The sequence below is a fragment of the Camelus dromedarius genome, chromosome 21, assembly GCF_036321535.1.
Source record: "Camelus dromedarius isolate mCamDro1 chromosome 21, mCamDro1.pat, whole genome shotgun sequence".
NCBI lineage: Eukaryota > Metazoa > Chordata > Mammalia > Artiodactyla > Camelidae > Camelus > Camelus dromedarius.
Genome location: NC_087456.1, coordinates 18,741,848 through 18,761,715, shown reverse-complemented (window position 1 = coordinate 18,761,715; position 19,868 = coordinate 18,741,848). Strand labels below are relative to the sequence as shown.

General features: G+C 37.3%; 1 protein-coding gene across 2 annotated transcripts in view; it reads right to left on the bottom strand.

Annotated features, from left to right (window-relative positions):
- The window catches only part of EFCAB2 (EF-hand calcium binding domain 2), a 67,452-nt gene extending 53,012 nt beyond the window's left edge, over positions 1 to 14,440 (bottom strand). For both annotated transcript variants that reach the window (XM_010992321.3, XM_031438498.2), the window contains exon 1: positions 13,776 to 14,440. In XM_010992321.3, the coding sequence (XP_010990623.1) occupies positions 13,776 to 13,806 (31 nt within the window). In that variant the 5' untranslated portion in view covers positions 13,807 to 14,440. The remainder of the gene's footprint in view (positions 1 to 13,775) is intronic.
- Between the last annotated feature and the right edge of the window lie 5,428 nt (positions 14,441 to 19,868).

Sequence of the window (19,868 nt, the reverse complement as noted above, 5' to 3'; positions counted from 1 at the left end):
TTCCTAATACCCTTTTTTTTAATAGCAGGGAGGTAATTTGATTGATTGATTGATTGATTGATTTAACAGAGGTACTGGGGATTGAACCCAGGACTTCATGCATGCTAAGCACACACTCTACCACTGAGCTATACCCTCCCCACGCCTTCCTAATATTCTTAATGTATCACTTAGCATGCTTCACTTCCTCTAGAGGAGGGAGGGTATAGCTCAGTGGTAGAGTGTGAGTTTGGGGGTGGGGGACAGATTGTATAAAGGGTCTGAAGGCTACTTTAAAAATGGTGTCTTATACTTTCAATGAGAACCACTGGAGGGTTCTAAGCAGTGAAATGACATGGTCTGGCTTCTATTGACTTTGGCTATAATGTTAAGAATACAAAGAGACCAGTTTAGGAGGCTATTGCAATATTCTACGTGAGATAATATTGTACTTACTATTTGAAAAACAGATAGTTTTTCTAGAAAAACTGGAAAGGGAGAGATTAAGCATCAGTTTAGATAATTAATTATAAATATAATGGTAGAAACTGTAGAAAGCAGGAAAATTTTTAATCACTCATATTCCTCTTACCCTAACATAACTACTAATCATTTTGCTATATTTTCCTTCCTTCCTACACAACCTTTTATATATAGCATTTAATAACTACTATTCATTCAACAAAAATGTACTGGATGAATGCTATGTACCAAGTTCTGTGGCATGTGCTCACCTACACTTACAACCAGAAAGGGTATCTCATTTTTGGAAAAAAAGACATCGAAGCTGGGAGAGATTAAGCAAATGGCCCAAGATCACAGACTAAGTGGCAGAGGCGGACTGAACCCAGATCTTTCTCACTTAAGGGATCCTGCTCTCCTGCATCCTTTACCCCACCTAAATAATTGCTAGTACTCATAGTTTAAAAATTGTAACTCCTAACTACTTCATTCAAATATTCTATTTTTCCAGGTTGCAACATAATCTATATAACCTTCAATTTTTAACAGTACCAAAGGTATGTAACAATTTATTGATCTTACTAATTTTTCTTTATTATAATAAATAACATGGCAGCAAACTTCTACTAATTTAATAAACAATGTTATCTCATTACTTAAATTTACATTTCTTGTTAATAGGTGAGTCTGAATAGTGATTCTTAGTGCTTGTTTACCACCTTTATTTTCCGTGTTACGAATTGTCTATTCATGGTCTCTGCTCATCCCTACAGGGATCTTCCATTTTTTCTTAACAATTTGTATGAGCTCTTTAAACCGTAAAGACTTAACCCTATGTCTTAATTACAGAAAATAATTTTCCTGGTCAGTTGTTTGCATTTCTTTTCCTAAAATGAAAACTGTTCCATCTCCTTTATGATCATCAAAATCACACATGATTACTGAAGAAAAAAATGTAAGAAGTTTAGACTAAGTAAAAATCACTTCAAATCCTACCATGCAGTTAACTACTCTTAATGTTGTCCTCTAATCTAGTTGTTCACTCAACAGTAAATTGTGAATATCTTTCAGTCTCAAAAAATGTTTACTATATTATCATTTTTAGTGACTGCTTGATATTCCACTATAGAACTTTACCATAATTTATTAAACCAACCTCCTAATTTAGGTAGTTTCCAATTTTTCACTGTTACAATAATTCTCCAGTGAACCATCCTGCCTAACTCATCTTTGTGCATTTGTCTTACTGTCTCACTGACACACAATAAGTTGAATGCAGCTGAAATGTGCTGGGTATTGGGAAGGTTCTTACTAGTCCCAAAAGCACCTTGGGAAAATCTCACTGATATAACACTGCCACTGCACAAAACTGATAAATGCTTTTTTAAATTTAAGATTATTTTAAAATTACATTATTTTCTTGACAAGGTATTTTATTTTATTATTTTTTCCTTTTTTTTTTGATTTTTTAAATTTATAATGTATTAGTTTCTGGTGTAAGACATAGTGAGTCAGTGATATATGTATATATAACTGAATATAACTGAATGTATATATATATATATATACACATATTCTTTCTCATATTCTTTTTTATTATAGGTTATACAAGCCACTGAATATAGTTCCCTGTGCTATACAGTAGGACCTTGTTGTTTATCTATTCTGTACATTTGTATCAGCCAATCCCAAACTCCCAACTGATAAAGTATATTAGCACTTATTTTTAGGTAGTCACATCTGTTAAGATTTCTTCTTATCCTTTAAAGTTTAGAAACATATCCTTTGAAAGGACGAAAGGAGGGAGAGTATCAGCCTTTTTGTACAGATTTGGTGAATACTCAATTCTATTTTTTTCTATAATCTAAAAATATATTTACTCTTTAATCCATCTGAAACTTATTTTCGCATGATTCAAAGTGAAAGGTTAATTTCTAATCTTATTCTATAATTCCTAATTTACTAAGCACTTGAGTTCTTTCCTCCTCTTTTATGATGTGTTATAGTCTTTTATGTGATGGAGGCTATTTCTATCAATTGTCTATCCCATCAATTCCTTTCTGAATTGCATTTCTAGTCTTAAGTTATTACCATCTTATTTTATTTATTACCACTATTACTGATCTTCTTTTTAGGAATGTTTATTAATATTCTCACCAATTTTTATTAATATTCTCACCAATGTATTCTTTCAAATGAAATTCAGAAATCCAAATAAAATTTAGAAATTCTAAGTTAAACACCATTAAGAGTTTTACTGCTATTGCAGTGAAGCTATACACTAAAAGAATTAACATTTCAAAAATAGTTTTCACATCTAAGACATTATATCAGATATATAGCCCTTTTTATATCTCTAAATTAAATGTTACATATTATGGTTTTCCTCATATAGGTCACACACAATTCTCCAAGAAGATTATGCCTTAGTATTCTATTGTGAAGGAATCTTTTTGTAGATCTTAGAATTTCTGGAAGTTGAGGTAAATATTGATTTCTTAAAATATGCTATTGATCTTAAATACATATATTTCCAGAAACTTTTTATTTTTATCATCTCTTTTCAGTTGATTATTTTATATTTTCTGATAATACATTTGGTCTCTTGTTTCCAAAATGTATAATTCTCATTTTTCCTTCAACTTAAGACACTGGCCAGAACTACCAAAACAACTTTAATGCATAAAATGATAATCAAAATCTTTGCTTTTTAAAAGCATTATTATTTAATAGATTAGAATATTTTAGTCTTTCACCAGTAAATATAATGCTGACCTGTGTTCTGAAACAGGTGTTACAAATAAATGTAAGACAGTATTCTTCCACTCCTATGGCTCTGTTTTTACATTAACAACAGTTACTAACTTTTAACAACCTTTTAACAATATTTCCTAAATTTTCTAAAATGTGTTCTGTTTCACACTCATTGCTCAAGGTGCTTCTCAATAAAAGGCTTCAATGATCAAAAATGTCTAGGAACTCTGAATATTATGTTCTCTTGGGGATTTATAAATGTATATCAGTATATTAAAGTCTTTGGGATGTTCTACAGTAAAGAAACTTACTACCTTTAATGCAGCTTTTTCCAAATTTACTTGATCATGGAATCTCCTTTTTCCAGTTATCATCCATCAGGAATAAATAATGCTTTAGTTGAGATTTGGAACTTCCCTAACTCAGGCATCCTCATGTACTGGACACAGGTATGATGTAAATAGATTACAGGAGCATCTAAAAATACTGATCCTCCCATCTCTCAGTGTGGCCAGATTCAGGTTAGGCAGCTGAAAGCATCTATTCCAGGGCTCCTAAAAGGAGGCTCAAAGCACTACAGGATCTGGATCTGATGGCATGTTCCTTGGCCTGCACAGGCGGCAAGCACAAGAAATGCTATCATGCACCCACTGCTCCATGTCACCATAAATGTGATCTACTACATGGACTCCTATTTCAGAAGTCAGATATCAAATGCACCACTGCTCACCATGGACAAGGAACCCATGGAGCTACTGGAGTAGTTTCATGTTCTGTGCCCAAAGAATATAGTATGCAACTCAGCGTGTGACCAGCTGGGATTGAGGGGGCTTATGGCTCTAAGAAACAGCCCCAAATTTTTACCTTCGCATATATTGGCTAATGCTGTTCCTCTGCAGCTATGCCCTTTCAATAGCAGCCAAGCTTGCTGCATGGCTCTAATAACACATACATATTATATAAATTAAATCTTCACCATTATTTTAAAATAACTGATATGAGAAAGTTCAATTGGGTTAAAAAACACTTATATCACAAAATTTTCTAAGTTATATTTGTCAATTAAAGGATGAGTTTTTGACAGAAACAGACTCACAGATACAGAGAACAAACTAGTGCTTACCAGTGGGGAGATGGAAGGAAGGAGAGTTGAGATAGGGGAATAGGATTGAAAGATACAAACTACTATGTATAATATAAATTAGTAACAAGCACAGGGAAATTTAGCCATTATTTTATAATACCTTAAAACAGAGTATAATCTATAAATATATTGAATCACTATGTTGTACACCTGAAACTAACATAACATTTTAAATCAACTATACTTCAATAAAAAAGGATGAGTTTTAATATAACTTCAACTATTTTTAAATTTTTTAAAGGTTGAGGAAAATGTTTTACATTTTTACATAAACAAAATTTCTCATTGGTAATAAACTATCAAAAATTGAGAAGCTTATACTTAAAAATCTGATCAGAAATTGAAAAAAGTGGTCCCTCAATATCCATGAGGAGATTGGTTCCAGGACTTGTGGATACTTAAATCCAAGGATGCTCAAATACTCTATATAAAATGGTGTAGTATTTGCATATAACCTACACGCATCCTCCTGTACACTTTAAATCAACTCTAGATTACTTATAATGTCTAGTAGAATTTAAATGCTAAATAAATAGTTGCTGGGCACATGTCAAATCCCAGTTTGAGTTCGCAGTTGAAAGCTTAGTACTGTAAACAACTCTATACCTACCACCTATACCAAACTACTGTTAATGTTTTGCTATTTTTTGCTTCTTCCCTCTGCTTCTGTCTCTAAGTAAACTGCAGTCATCATGATTATTCATCCCTAAATACTTCAGCATGCATGTCCTAAAAATGAGGACATTCTCCTACATAATCTAAATGTAATTATGACATCCTTTAAAATTAACAAAAATTCACTAAGATCATCTAATATCTATTCAATATGCAAATTTCTCAAATTGTACCATACTTTCTTTTAATAGTTATTTTTTAACCTCAATCCTAATTAAATTTTATGTACTACATTCGGTTTTCATATTTCTTGGTCTCTTTTAAACTACAACAGTCCCCCATCCTTCCCTAGCCTCTTATCACGCTACGAAATTAGCTTGTGGACGAGACCAGGATATGCACTGTTTTACAAAATGTCCTACATTCTGGACTTGTCTAATAGCTTCCTTGTTTAACCTTCAAGTTAAAAACTACTACTCCATTAAGTTTCATCCCTTTAGGACATATCACCTACTACTCCTTCTCATTGCTGTCTTCTTCTGATTCTTTGATCACTGTCCTCCAAATTTATCATCCCAACTAATTTAGTTTCCAACAACCCATCTTCACAGTTCTATTTATTCATCAACACCTTTTGATTCGGCCAATAAATACTTTTGAAATCTGTCTCCCTCCTTCCATTTCCACAGCCACTGCTTAAATTTAGACATCACTCTGGCCTGGATTAATACAGTCACTTCCTGTCTTTTTGTCTTTAGTCTCTGTTCCCTCCATTTCTATTCCATTCTTCAAACCACAGTCCACATTTTGCTAGGATGATTCTTCTAAAACAAAAATTTGCTCATATGACTCTCTGGTTTAAAATCCTTCAATGGTTCCCAAGGTTTTTCAAAAAAAAAAAAAAAATCAGTCTCCTTAACCGGGTACACAAATCCCTTTACAGACTGGGCCCCTACCAATCTCAAAAATGTCATTTCTTAACACTTTCCCATACATATTCTCCACCTTGGAAATCTTTGTAGTTTCTCAATTATTATGCTTTCTCAGTGTCATAGTGATTGACAGTCTTTCTGTATGGAAGATTCTTCTCCTTTTTCCTGGCTAATTCCTACTCAACATTCAAGGCATTTTAAAAGCAACACACACTTTGAAGGCTACCCTAATCCTCTTTTTGAATTAAGTATCCTTCTATGTAATCAGGTAGGATCCATGAATATATCCATTATAATGTTACATCAAACAGACTGCAACCAGCAGTCTGCATGTAATATAATGAAAATGTTAGGGGAAAACATAGGGGGAAATGTTCATGGCACTGGATTTGGCAATGATTTCTTAGATATGACACCAAAAGCATAGGTAACAACCAAAAAATACATAAGCTGAACGTCATCAAAACTAAAACTTTTGTGAATCAAAGGACACTATCAAGAGAGTGAAAAGACAATCCACAGAACGGGAGAAAACACTTGCAAAGCATATATCTGATAAGAGGTTCATATCCAGAACATATAAAGAACTACTGCAACGAAACAACAATAAACTAACCCAATTAAAAAATAAGAAAAATTTTGAATTGATATTTCTCAAAATAAGTTATACAAATGGCTAATAAGTACCTGAAAAAATGCTCAACATTACTAATCATTAGGGAAATGCAAATCAAAACCACAATGATCAGTGAGCTAGAAGACAGATAACTGGAAATCACTACTCCAGAACAGAAAAAAGAAAAAAGAATGAAAAGAAATAAGGATAGTTTAAGAGAACATGAAGCACACTAGTATTTGCATTATGGGGTCCCAGAAAGAGAAGAGAGAGAGAAAGGACCTAAGAAAATTTTTGAAGAAATAACTGAAAACTTCCCTAACTTGGGAAAAGAAAGTCACACAAGTCCAGGAAGTGCAGAGAGTACTAGTACTACACAGGATCAACCCAAAGAGGAACACGCCAAGGCACACAGTAATCAAATTGACAAAAATTAAGGATAAGGAGAAAATATTAAAGTCAGCAAGAGAAAAGCAACAAATAACATACAAGGGAATTCCCATAAGGTTATCAGCTGATTTTTCAGCAGAAACTCTACAGGCCAGAAGGTAGTGACACAATATATTTAAAGTGATGCAAAGGGAAAACTTACTACCAAGAAAACTCTATCCAGCAAGGCTCTCATTCAGACTTGATGGAAAAGTTTAAAGCTTCACAGGTAAACAAAAGCTAAAAGATTTCAGCACCACCAAACCAGCTTTACAACAAATGTTAAAGGACCTTCTCTAGTCATCAAACCATAAGAAAAGAAAACAAAAAGAAGAGAAAAAAAAAAAAAAGACCTACAAAAGATTGCTTTGGCTGTTCGGGGTCTTTTGTGGTTCCTTGTGAATTCTGGAATTGCTTGTTCTAGTTCTGTGAGGAATGTCGTGGGCATTTTCACGGGGGTGGCATTGGATCTGCGGATTGCTTTGGGTGGTGTAGCCATTCTGATAGTGTTGATTCTTCCAATCTGAAAGCACAAGAAATCTTTCCACTTCTTTGTGTCATTTCAATTTTCAGAGTATAGGTAACCTCCTTGCTTAGGTTTATTTCTGGGTATTTTGTTGTTTTTGATGTGATGGAAATGTTTATGCCAGTTATAAAATTCTGGTTTTTGAAGTGAAAAAAAAAAGTGAATGAAGGGCCACAAATGGCAAAATATCCTTCTTCATGAGTGAGTTGTATTCCATTATACATACAAATATGCTGCATCTTCATTATCTATTCAACTATTGATATGCACTTGGGATGCTTCCGTATCTTGGCAATTATAAATAATGTTACTGTTAATAGCAGGGTGTATGTATCTTTTTGAATTCTTATTTTGTGGTTGGCTTTATTCCTTTGATAATTATGTAAGTTTAAGAAACAAAAGCTCTAAACCTTCTTAGAAACAATGAACAGTACATATATGTAAATTAAAAAATAATATGTGCAGTAAAAAAAAGAAATGAGCTATCAAGCCATGAAAGACATGGAAGAAACTTAAAAGACATATTACCAAATGAAAGAAGCCAGTCTGAAAAGGCTACAAACTGTATGATTCCAACCAAATGACATTCTGGAAAAGGTACAGCTAGAGAAAAAAATAAAAAGATCATGGTTTCCAGGGGTTTGGGGAGAAGGAGGGAGGGAGGGATGAATAGATGGAGCACAAGGGATTTTTCAGGCAATGAAATTATTCTGTATGATGCTATAGTAGTGGCTACATGTCATTATGCATTTGTGAAAACCCACAGAACGTACAACATCAAGATTGAACCCTAATGTAAACTATGAACTTTGGTTGATAATAATGTGTCCATGTTGGTTCATTAACTGTACCAAATATACCACACTGATGAGGGAAGTTGAGGATAGGGGAGTATATATGTATGGGTGGGGAGGGCTATGTGCGAACCTCTCTGTATATTCTGCTCAATTCTGCTGTGAACCTGAAACTGCTCTAAAAAACTAAGTCTATTAATTTTTAAAAGTGCAGTAAAATAGACATAACAAAAAAAATTAACCATCTTAATCATTTTTAAGTATATAATTCAGTATTAAGTACATTCAGACTGTTGTGCAACCAAATCTCCAGAATTTTTATCTTGCAAAACTGAAACACTATACCCATTAAACCACCACCTCCCTTTTCTCCTTCCCCTGGCAACCACCATTCTACTTTCTGTTCTTGATTCTGACTCCACTAAGTACCTCACAAAAGTGAAATCGTACAGTACTTGTCTCTTTGTGACTAGATAAGCTCACTTAGAATGTCCTCAAAGTTCATCCATGTGGTGCATATGCCAGAATGTCTCTATTTAAGGCTGAATAATATCTAATTTCATGTAAATACCACATTTTGCTTATCTATTCATCCATTGATATGAACACTTGAGTTGCTTCCACCTTTTGGCTGTTGTGAATAATACTGCTATGAACATAGGTGTACAAATACCTGTCTGAGCTCCTGCTTTCAATTATTTTGGATATATCCCCAGATGTGGGATAGATCATATGGTAATGCAATTTCTAATTTTTTGAGGAACCACCGTACTATTTTCCATAGCAGCTGCACCATTTTACATTCCCAGTTAAATGTTCACAAGGGGTTCAATTCCTCCACATCCTTACCAATATATTATTATGTTTTTAACAGTAGCCATCCTAATGGGTGAAATGGTATCCCACTGTCCATTTGATTTTTTTTATTATGAATTTTCTTGAAAATTTTTTATAGATTAGTACAAAGATAAATTTCAGTCCAGTTTTTCTCCAAACTTATTAATTCTGAATTTGAGGAAGCAAATTAGGTTTCAATGAGTTCGTTTTCTTCTTCAGTTGGTCTCCACCTGGATGTTTATCAATCTAAAATAGGGAGAAAACTCATTAAATGGCCTCCAAAGTACACATGAATGTATGGTGTGTAATCAATAATCGGTAAGACTTTAAGTTTTTCTTAACCCTTGGATTCCATGTTATGCATATACAACAGCGACTAATTCCCTAGAATGTACCAAACATTTTCCTTCTTACCTATTCAGCATTCCTTTAATGCCAGACACTGTGGTGAGTGATGAGGATATAAGAATGAGTAAGAAGACACTGTATTACAACATTATGAAACAGATATAATTACTCCCACTTTACATTTGAGGAACCTGAAGATCCTTAGGTTTAGCATCTTGACTAAGATCAGACAGAGCTTGAGGAAGTTGTATCTTACTCCAAAGCTCATATTTTCTACTATTCTATACTATACTCTGTACTATCAACAGTTTTAAAAAGTAATATTCACCTGTAATTTCTATTTTTCACATTAGATTTCCAAATGTTGGGTTTTGAGAAGAATGGCACAATATAGGGAAACAAACAAACAAGCAAACAAAAAACTTGTAAAACTTCCATCTAGGAGTTGATAAACTGAATTGGAATCACTTTATCAGGCACTATTATCAAAGCATGCAAAGTAAAAGGGAAAATTTTAATGTAAACAAAAATAGTAAATCCTGGAGATAACTTTGTGAGAGTCTGAGGCTTATTTAAAAAACTGACATACCTTTCAAGGCTCACTAGCCTGCCAAAAATTAGAATGTTATTCCTAAGCAGTTTATTTCCTAGACATGATTTTAGTTACAAGTAGAAGATCCTTCCAGTCCTATATAAAATTCTTTAGAGACAGAAAAATTAAAATAAGATTTAAAGACTCAAAGAATCAACAACTTCATTGATTCTCCATCTAAACAAAACCAAACAGAGGCAAAGAAAGAAAAAAACAATGCTCTGGCTGAGGAAACTTTCAGAGAAATGACAGAATTCAAAAAAAAATTTTTTCCTATCCCATTTCAAACATTCTTTCAGTAAAACAAAAAAAATTAAGTAGTTTTTATAAATCAATTTGACTCTAAAAATTAAATTCTTTTTTAGCTAACATAACATTTCTTAATCTCAGAAAAAAGATAAATTATACTATATTAAGGCACCAAAATGCTACAAATAAGCATGATTTCAATGTACATAATCTTACAGAAAAATTTTATAAATAGAGCAAAATAGTCCCTGTCATAGATTTAGTTTATGTTTCTTTTTAATCTTTCTTTTTTTAGGGAGGTGGGGTAGGGGAGAAGGAGGTAATTAGGTTTGTCTGTTGGTTGGTTTGGTTGTTTGTTTTAGAGGAAGTACCGGGGATTGAACCCAGGACCTTGTGCACGTGCTCTAGCACTTTGAGCTATACCCTCCCCCTAGTTTAGCTTTCTTACCAATATTCTCACCACTTGTATCAAAATTATCCCTAATTGTTGAAGACGAGCTGGATATGATGGCTACCCAGAAACTTAATCCTCCTTTACAACTTAAAAAAAAAACAAGATTAAAGATGAACAACTTAAAACATATGTATGTTTCCACAAAGGATTGTTATTTTCTAAAGACATACCAACAAATACCTTGGCTCTCAAAAAATGTTTGCTGAGCCAGATGACATAGAAGCGTATAGCTTACCTGAAAGGAAGAAAAAAATCCCTATAAATAGTTGTATGTGTTTTTAGGTGTAGACTTTTGGGGAAACAGCAAGTAATGTTTAATGGTTAAAATATAAACCTCTTTAATTAATTCAAATGACCCGAATACAATATTTATTGAGTTCCTACCATGTGCTGGGCACTCTGGGAGATACTGAGTATAAAGAAATGATCCATACCTTAGAGTTTATAAGGTAACGGATATATACTTCAAAACTATCCTTTTGCACAATTTCATGATCATCAAGCAACTGTATGTCCTCCCCAAAAGTTTAATACACATAAAATATTACATTGCGGGGGTTAGCTTTCTGGTCAATGTATCAACATACCCATTTTTAAATTAATAAATCATCATTCAGGTTTGCACATCACTTTTCATGAGTTTAGTTAGCTTGAATGAATCCCCAAAGCTTGAGTAATCACCTGATTAACTGGTTAGATGTTATTTCTGAAACTTTAGAGCTGAGAATCAAATATAGGAGTAGAATATGTGTATACAAAGATGATTACCAATTGAGTCTCTAGTTCATCTTCAAACAACATACATTTATTTCATCATGCCCTTCAAACTGCAAATATAGTTAACTCATAAAACTGCTGTAAAGAGTAAATATGATATTCCAGGGGAGAGGGTATAGCACAGTGGTAGAGTGGCACGAGGTCCTGGGTTCAATCACCAGTAACTTCATTATAAACAAACAAACAAACAAATAAATAAATAAGCCTAATTCTCCCCTGCCAAAATTAAATAGAAACTGCCACTTAAAAAAAAATAAATATATTCCATATAACATTGCTTCTCAAACTTTAATATGCATGTGGATATATTACCTGTAGATATGCTTAAATGCAGACTCTGATTCAGTAGGTCAGGGGCAAGGACTGCGATTCTTCCTTTCCTATAAGTTCCCAGTGATGCCCAGACTGCTGCCCACAGCAGGGTACCAGGAGGGGATGTAACACACCTGGCACAGCTGCTGGCACACAGGCTGCTTATCCCAGCTGACTATTCCCTCCCATTTGTGGATGTCTTATTATCTTTCCTGATCTCACCTTTCTTGAATGAAATAAATGATGGTTTTTCAATCTTTGTATCCTCTTAAGTTCTAACCTAATCAGAATGCATTCCATGATAGGCATTAAACACATGTCAACTGAATGAATGACATTCAGCTTTTAAGTCCACTCTTCTATGGTTATAGACAGAACTGCTTCTTCCTTTGAATTAATTTAGAAAAGTATTTTTGAAAACTGAGAAACCAGAAAAGATTTCTATTTTTTTAAGTAAAGAAGAAAACTGTATTTGCAACATAATCCAGTGCATTTTGTTTCTCAGGCCAATCTAATACAATTTTTTAAAAATCCATAATAACTTGTTAATTTATTTGCTAATGAGTCTTCCATTTTTTTGCAAATACAAATTTAATGTTTTAAAACTAACATTAAAAAGTAATCATTTTCTTAGAATGTATCTTGTATTTTTTAACAGCACAATAAAATCATAAGGACACCTTAAGTCCCTGACTTTTTAGACTAACGGTACCATAAAAAAAAAAATCAAATAGTGTTACTGCTATCAGCAAGTAGGTCTCTGGCACAGTTTCATGTTTCTGCGCTTTTTTTCTGTGATCACCATGACAAGTGACTAAGTATCTTAGGGCTGGCTTCTACATTTGTATTACTTGTTAATCTGATTACATTTTGTTCCACGCTGAGAAAAATGTTGATACGGTGTTTTAAACACTCAAGAAAAGGACAAAGGTAGAGTATTATTGTCATTTCTAAGATGTTTGCCTCAAAAAAGTTACGTGGCTTTTTTGATGTTTTTGTGAAGAGTTTACCAATTACCAAAATAAACAGACTATTATTTTTTGAGTAATTAACGGGATGGTAACCAAGAATCGGGTTTTTAAGCAATAAACTAAGACAACCTAACGGTCTTGCAAATAAACATGGGATAACCGGGTTTTCGCTTCCCAACACCAATCCCCCAAGTCTGGCGACCCCGCCGCCTCGCGGCACAGACCCGCCCCTGCCCGCAGCGACCGCGCGCGCCGGGGCCGCCGCGGAGGCCGGGCGGGCGCACGGGGATCTACGCATTTCCTCTGGAGTTTGCTTTTTCGTCTTTATTGAAGTTGTGTTTTGTTTTTTGTTGTTTAAGACCAGACACCAGGCGGGTGGCGCCCCGAGCAGGCACTTCGGCGCCTGAGGCGCGGATGGAGCGGAGGTGACCTCGAGACCGTGCTCCCACGTCCCCACTAAGGCGGCAAAATGGTGGCAGTGAACTAGAGCCGGCCAGGCCGGGCGGGGTTTCGGCGCGGCCAGGTTGGAGCCCGCCAGACTCTGACGGCCGGATCTGTCCTCACCCAGGCCGCCTCGGGGGCCCACAGCCTGGGCAGCTGCCGGCGTGGCGCCCGCGGCAACGAGACCCCGGGCGAGGGCTTGGAGGCGGCGTCCCCGCGACCGTGAACAAGGGCGCCATTATTGCCGTCCCCTACCGGCGCCGCGGCCGCAACACGCGCTGGAAGCGAGGCTCGAGGCTCGGAAGGAGGGACGAGGAAGAAGGGAGGGATGAGGGCCGGCCGGGAGAGGCAGGGAGGGGGAGGCGGGCGGGGCGGGGCGAGGCGGCGCCGGGATCCGGGGAGGGGGCCTCCCCTGCAGGGCGGGCGGCGGGCCGCGGCTCAGTCTGCCCGCTCCCTGCGGGTGGGGCTCCAGCGGTAGGGTGACCCACCCCGCCCGGAGCTTCCCCGGGCGGCCCGGGGTCGTGGTCCCGCGGCGCCTCTTACCTGTGCTTTCCCTGTCTCTCTCGTCCGCCATCTTGTTGCGGGGCCGTCGCAGGGGAGATCCCTGTCGTTAGGCTAGGTCGCAGCGTCCTAGCCTCCTCCAGCCCCGCGGCGAGTCGGGCCTGGAGGATGGGTGTCTCCGAGTCCCGACGGAAGAAGACCCTTGGGCGTGGTGGGGGTGGGGGTCTCGGAACGCGCGCCCTCCCCCTTCCCGCCACGACCCTCTGGCGCCCGGGAGACCGGAAGCGCGACCCCCGCACCGCGTCCGCGGCTTCAGCCTATTCCCTCCAGAACCGAGGCCCGGACTCTCGTTTTTCTGGCGTGGAGGAAGTATTTAATAATAATAAGTCCCGAATCTCTGATCCATTTGGGGACATCACGGACACACTGCTCTCCCCCTCCCCTCTTATTTGTAGGATGTGGCGTTGCTCGTTGTTTTTTTTTTTTTTTTTAACTGCAGATTTGAAGCCGCAGCTGGAGAGCTGGGTGAGGAGCTTGGCTCTCGAAGGGTGACAGAACCAACCCGCAGTCCCGCCTCCTCCCTTTCGCATCCACAGCCAGCGGCAGCCGCGGACGGGCCCGACCCGCCCCACCTCCTGTCCCCGGTTTTCTCCCGTCCAGTGCTGGCCGCCCGCTCCCAGGGACGGCGACTGCGCGGCGGGCGGGAACCGGGCCGGCGCGGGAGGAAACCAGAGCCATTAGACTGTTATTACTGGAGCCGAGGGGTCGCGGTAGAAAAACATGTGTAAAAGGCGCAAACACTGCGTTGTCAAGGTTGCGATTTTGATACAAAATAGAAGGATTTCATAGCAACAAAAACGTGCCCATGTTTTGCTCATTTTTACGTACATGAAAATGTGAAATTTGACATTTCCTCCAGCTGCAGTTACTGAGGGAAAGTTTTACATCTCGCTTTCTGAAGCTGTGGCATGTTAAGAATTTTTGTCACATTTTAGGGGAAAGGCCACTATTCTAGAATATTTCTTTTAAAAATGATTTTTGAATAAAATGCCTAATGTGATTCAAGCAAATATCTATTTTAAAACGAATCTTAGGTGATTTTTAAAGGCATGTGTGTACTAATTTACTTGATTGTATATAAAAATAATTTATAAACTAAATATTAAGAGGAGTTCAAAATACAAGGTATTTAATGGTTTTATTAACTGAGTCTTTTTGGTCTTTATTCTGGTTCTATAATCTCTTCAGTAAACCCTAAAGGAAACTGACTGATACTCTTCTTTTTTAAAATAAGTATTTTTTCTTTAGAAGATACTTGAGTAATACCGTGATCAGCATTCTCTTTTAAATTGACTATAAACAATTGAATCATCACAAAGTGGCTCACATTAGAAGATAAATACTTATATAAAATGAATACAATCGTGAACAGGAAGTTCTAACTAAATGCCCCAAAATAGAAGAAAGTGATCATTAGCATTCATGCATATTTAAATTTCATAGTCATTGTGGTCTACTTGTTTTTAAGGACCCCTCTTTTCATATAGATGATGAAGGCCTTTGAACTAAATGTGGGAAACCCCAGCTTCAGTCTTCAGGCTTACTACTCACCATGCTGTTTACATGTGCTATTTTCAGTTTCCTTTTTTTGGAAGTGTTCCCTCCTCTCTCTCTGCCCCAACATTCACCGTCCTCCACACACATTTGTCCCCTCCCTGTTGTCAATGACCTCCTTGAAGGTCGCGTACTTCTTGAAGCGTTCCCTGTCAACCTCTTCCTCTGTGGTCTCATACTCATAGGGCCTCTCACCTTGATTTACAGTGACTTTGTTTATTTACATGTTTCCTCCTACCAAATTGTCAGCTCTTGAGTACAGGAAGTGCTTTATTTGTCCATATAGCCCCAGTGCATAGAACACTTTTTCAATTTTTATGTCTGAAAAAAATGTATATTTTAAAAAATTAGGACAGGACTTAGTCTTCTCAGTGACTTGAGAAGCAAAGCTTTTTATTATTTAGACTATTTCAAGCCATATTAATCTCTACTTCTCTGAACTCCTGTAGCATATTTAAGACAACACTTTCTCTAAATTTGAATGAGTAAAAAAATATTGAATGTATGTTAATTAACCCCTACCCCTAATTAGGTTTGAAGACTGGAGCCTAATACATACAGCTTTTATACACCTACAGTACCTATCGCAAGTTAGGGCACACACTAGGGGCTTAATATGTACTTTCAATTGACTAATTAGCTGATTAGACGTAAAAGTATGTAATTATTCTGGAAAACGTTCCACAATGAGAAAAGAGGTTTTCCAGGTGACAAAATAAAACCCACGATGCCAATGAGTAATTATTGTATCAGGCATTACGCTGATATTTGACTGGACTTTCCACTTTTCTTTGGTTTGGGGAATCTGACCTCTGATTAGATTACACTTTCTTTTTAAGTCATATTAGCTTACTTTAAACAATAGCAAACTAACTAGAACCATTTCTTTTTCCTTAGAATATATTTAGTTTATGAACTATAGATTGAGTAGGTTTGTAATATTACTAAACTTTGTAACATGATGATGATGCTAAAGAATTCTTTCACTTAGAATCTCAGTGGTTTTTTCAGAAATTTAAGAGTTGGAAAATTATTTTTGATCTCACTCATGAATACTATAAAACCTTTGATCTAAATCAGAAAAGCGTGGGCATAGTTTCAGACAATGACACTTATTTGATTAATTACTCAGTGGGGCCAGTGGGATATGTACAGGTTATGTCCTTTTGCATGTTTGAATTTATAGTGTGTTAAATCTGTTCACACAAGCATCAGTTCTAAGCCCATGAGGGACACAGAAAATATTTCTTCTGCATACAATTGACTCAGTTACTTAAGATGTGGATGAAGTGGAAAGGGTAAGTGGTGTGAAAAATACAAAATGACAGTCAAAAAAAGATCTTCACAGCACCTTCACTTTCCTAGTATGGAGATCACTGAAATCTGCTTTGACTAGGAATAATTAAAAAAAAACAAAAACTGGATTTTCCTCAGCCATTGCCATGTACTGACCTCATGATCCCAGGCAAGACACGTAATCTCTTTAAAACTCAGTTAACTTAGAAAAATAGAAATAGCCATGTCCTAACTCCCTGTCTTAGAGTTTTTGTGAGATTCAATAGATGTAACTTAAAAGCTTTGAGTGGTTTAAAGAACTCGCAAGAAAATCCACTCAAGTGAAATAAATCCCCACTTCCACGTAGGAAGGAGCACTTAGAGGTGAAACCCCAACTTCTTTCCTGAGATTCAGCTTCCTTTTGGAGAGGTTGCTTTTCCAATACTGCAGCTGCACAACAGGAGGTGGTTTGACTCCAGGCTTTACACTGTTTACGACTGGAATCTGCTGCCTGCCCGGCGTGTTCTCGCTTAAAGGATAGAGCTTTATCTCCAGTTTGTGGCCCCTTTCTGGTTTCCACCTTGCCATTTTTAAATCTCACCAAGCATGAGTGGCCTTAAGCATCTCTAGATTCCTTGGGCTCCAGACCCAGGAAAATGAGAGATGAGGAGTTAATTCTCTGGTCTAATTCTAGTTTTCTAATGGAAAATACCTCCATCTTTGGATGATGAACATCAAGAGTGTCCAGCCTTCAAGGAAGACACTACAACCCAAACCTTACCCATAAGTCTTACCCTGTAATCTCAAAAGGAAAACCGTATCAGAATACAACAGAATAAGGGTATGGTGAGGCTACAGTTATAATAATAAAAATAACTATAAATACTTCGTATACATTATGTTTTTTAATCCTTAAGAGCTAATAGTATCCTGGTTTTACAGATGAAAAAGCTACATCTTCACATGAATGACCTGTTTAAATTCTCAAAGCTAGTGGGTAAGAGCTGGCTAGGAATCTAATTCTGATTCCAGAGCCACTGTGCTAAAATGCTTCTTTATAAATGTAAGATACCATTGTTATATTCTGTTTAGTAACCTGAATATTTAAAGAAGAATGTTTAGGGCAAAAATTCGGGGCAGAATTAGTCACCTTCCTCCTCCACTTTTTTTTTTTTAAACTGCTTCAAAACATCAGCCAAAGTAACTGGCAGAGACTCATAGGGACTTTAAAGGAACCAGACAATGGCATGCATGTTGTCCTTGTCTGGACAAAGTATTAAACTACAGACCTAGCTTTTGAATGGCGGGCAAGGAGGTGAAACCCACTCTTCCACCATGTCCCAGGGGTCTGTCCCCCTTCTTTTCTTTCCTTCCTACCTTCCTGCAGATTGAGGCTTCAGGCCTCTGTGTAATGAAGGAGAATTGTGTTAAATTCTTGGCTCTGGGCAAGAGCATTTCCAATGCCAGAGCTGCTTCGGGCTTTTCAGGGAGACCCAGGGCAGGAAGCTGGGGATGCAGCATTGGGGGCAGCTTGAAAGTAAATCTTACATGAAACCACAACTCTTAGAGCATTTGGGAAAATAACACTCCTGGCCCTCTTTCTCTCAAAAGCACATGTTTCTCTCTCTTTCCCTGAAGACACACACTGACACAAGAAGTCACTGTTTAATTCATTACTCAAGCATTTCCTGTTCTAAAAAACACTTTTCAGGGACACTCATTGCTAAGCAACTTTTGATGGGTCTTTGTTCTTTATTCATTGAAAATCAGACCTGAAAGGGGAAGGGTGGAAACTGACCCAGAGATTCAGTAAATATTTATGATCTCTCATACATCTTCCTCCTTAAGTATGAAAATAAAGGAAAAATGTAGAATTATACAGGGAATTGACTTTGGAATCACTTTTTTAAAATTCCAGCCTCAAAAATAAATCTTTGAAATTAACTTTTATTTCTTCATGTTTCCATTAGGAGATAGTACTGTATAGAAGAATCAAGCAAATAGTTGTAGGAGGTGAATGAACCTGGGATGGAGCCTCAACCCACTGCTCATTAGGTGTATGACTTTGGACATGTTACTTCTCCTGTGTAATCTCAGTTTCCCCATCTGAGGTTACACAGAGATAAGGAGATGCTTGAGCAGTGGGACATGGAAGCACCCCTCCTTCTCCCTTGACTGCTGGCCTTGTGACCATCCAATGACTCTGGGGCCACTAGTGATAGCATTTGGAGCATTTTCTATGTTCCAGGAACTATGCCGAGCATTTTACCTGGACTGTCTCATTTAGTCATCAAAATAGCCCTATCAGAAGGATACTGATAACGGTTCTCTTTTCAAGATGAAGAAAACAAGAGTTAAGATCCCAAAATTGCTTCTCTGAAGGAAAAGTGACTTTTCTGCTGCTGAGCCCCGAAGCCTCTCTGAGGTTCTGCCTTAGAATCTTACTCAAGACTTCTCATATCTTCCCTGTATCAAGCCCCAAGGACTTGACTGCCCTCCTGCCTCTGGGAGGAAGCATCGTCCATCCAATGAGGTGAAGACGGGGAGCTATGAAGGAGGCTAGAGCATCCCAATCTCTTCAGCTCCACCTTTCTTGCTACCCTTGAGTACAATATATGGACATTCGTTTAATTTTAAGGGTTTCACTACTGACCTACGGGGAAAGAAATAGGAAAATAAAATTAACAAATGGGGATATGACAAATATCCTAGAAACAGAAAATTCTTACACACGTGGTCTCTGATTCATAAATTTCTCAACTTGCTCTGAGATAGTAAGAAGGTGTGGCTCTTCCTTCAGCCTGCCATTCTAATACTGACACTGCTATAGTTAATTTTCCTTCCCAGAGTTCACACAGATTAATGATAGTCCATGTGACTCTTAAAGGACCAAGCAAACGAACAAAATAGCCTACAGGATAAATAAATAGACAGTTGTAGATATATGTATATGTGGATTTTTAAATTTCAGATACTGAAAGGTAAATTTGTATTATTATTCTGTATTATAGATAATTCCAATACTGTTTGTAGCTCTAGAATTGAGCAGAAAGTGGCTCAGTGCTGTTCCTCACCTTGACTATGTAGGCCTGGCCTGTGATTATGGACACTTATACTTAATAAAATGCCTGTGTATAGCAATGAGTTGAGACTCCCCACTCTTGTGAATTGGAAGCTAACTCCTTGATAAAGTTCCACATTACCTAGTAACTGCCCTAGAACTACCACCCCATCCCCAAGACAGA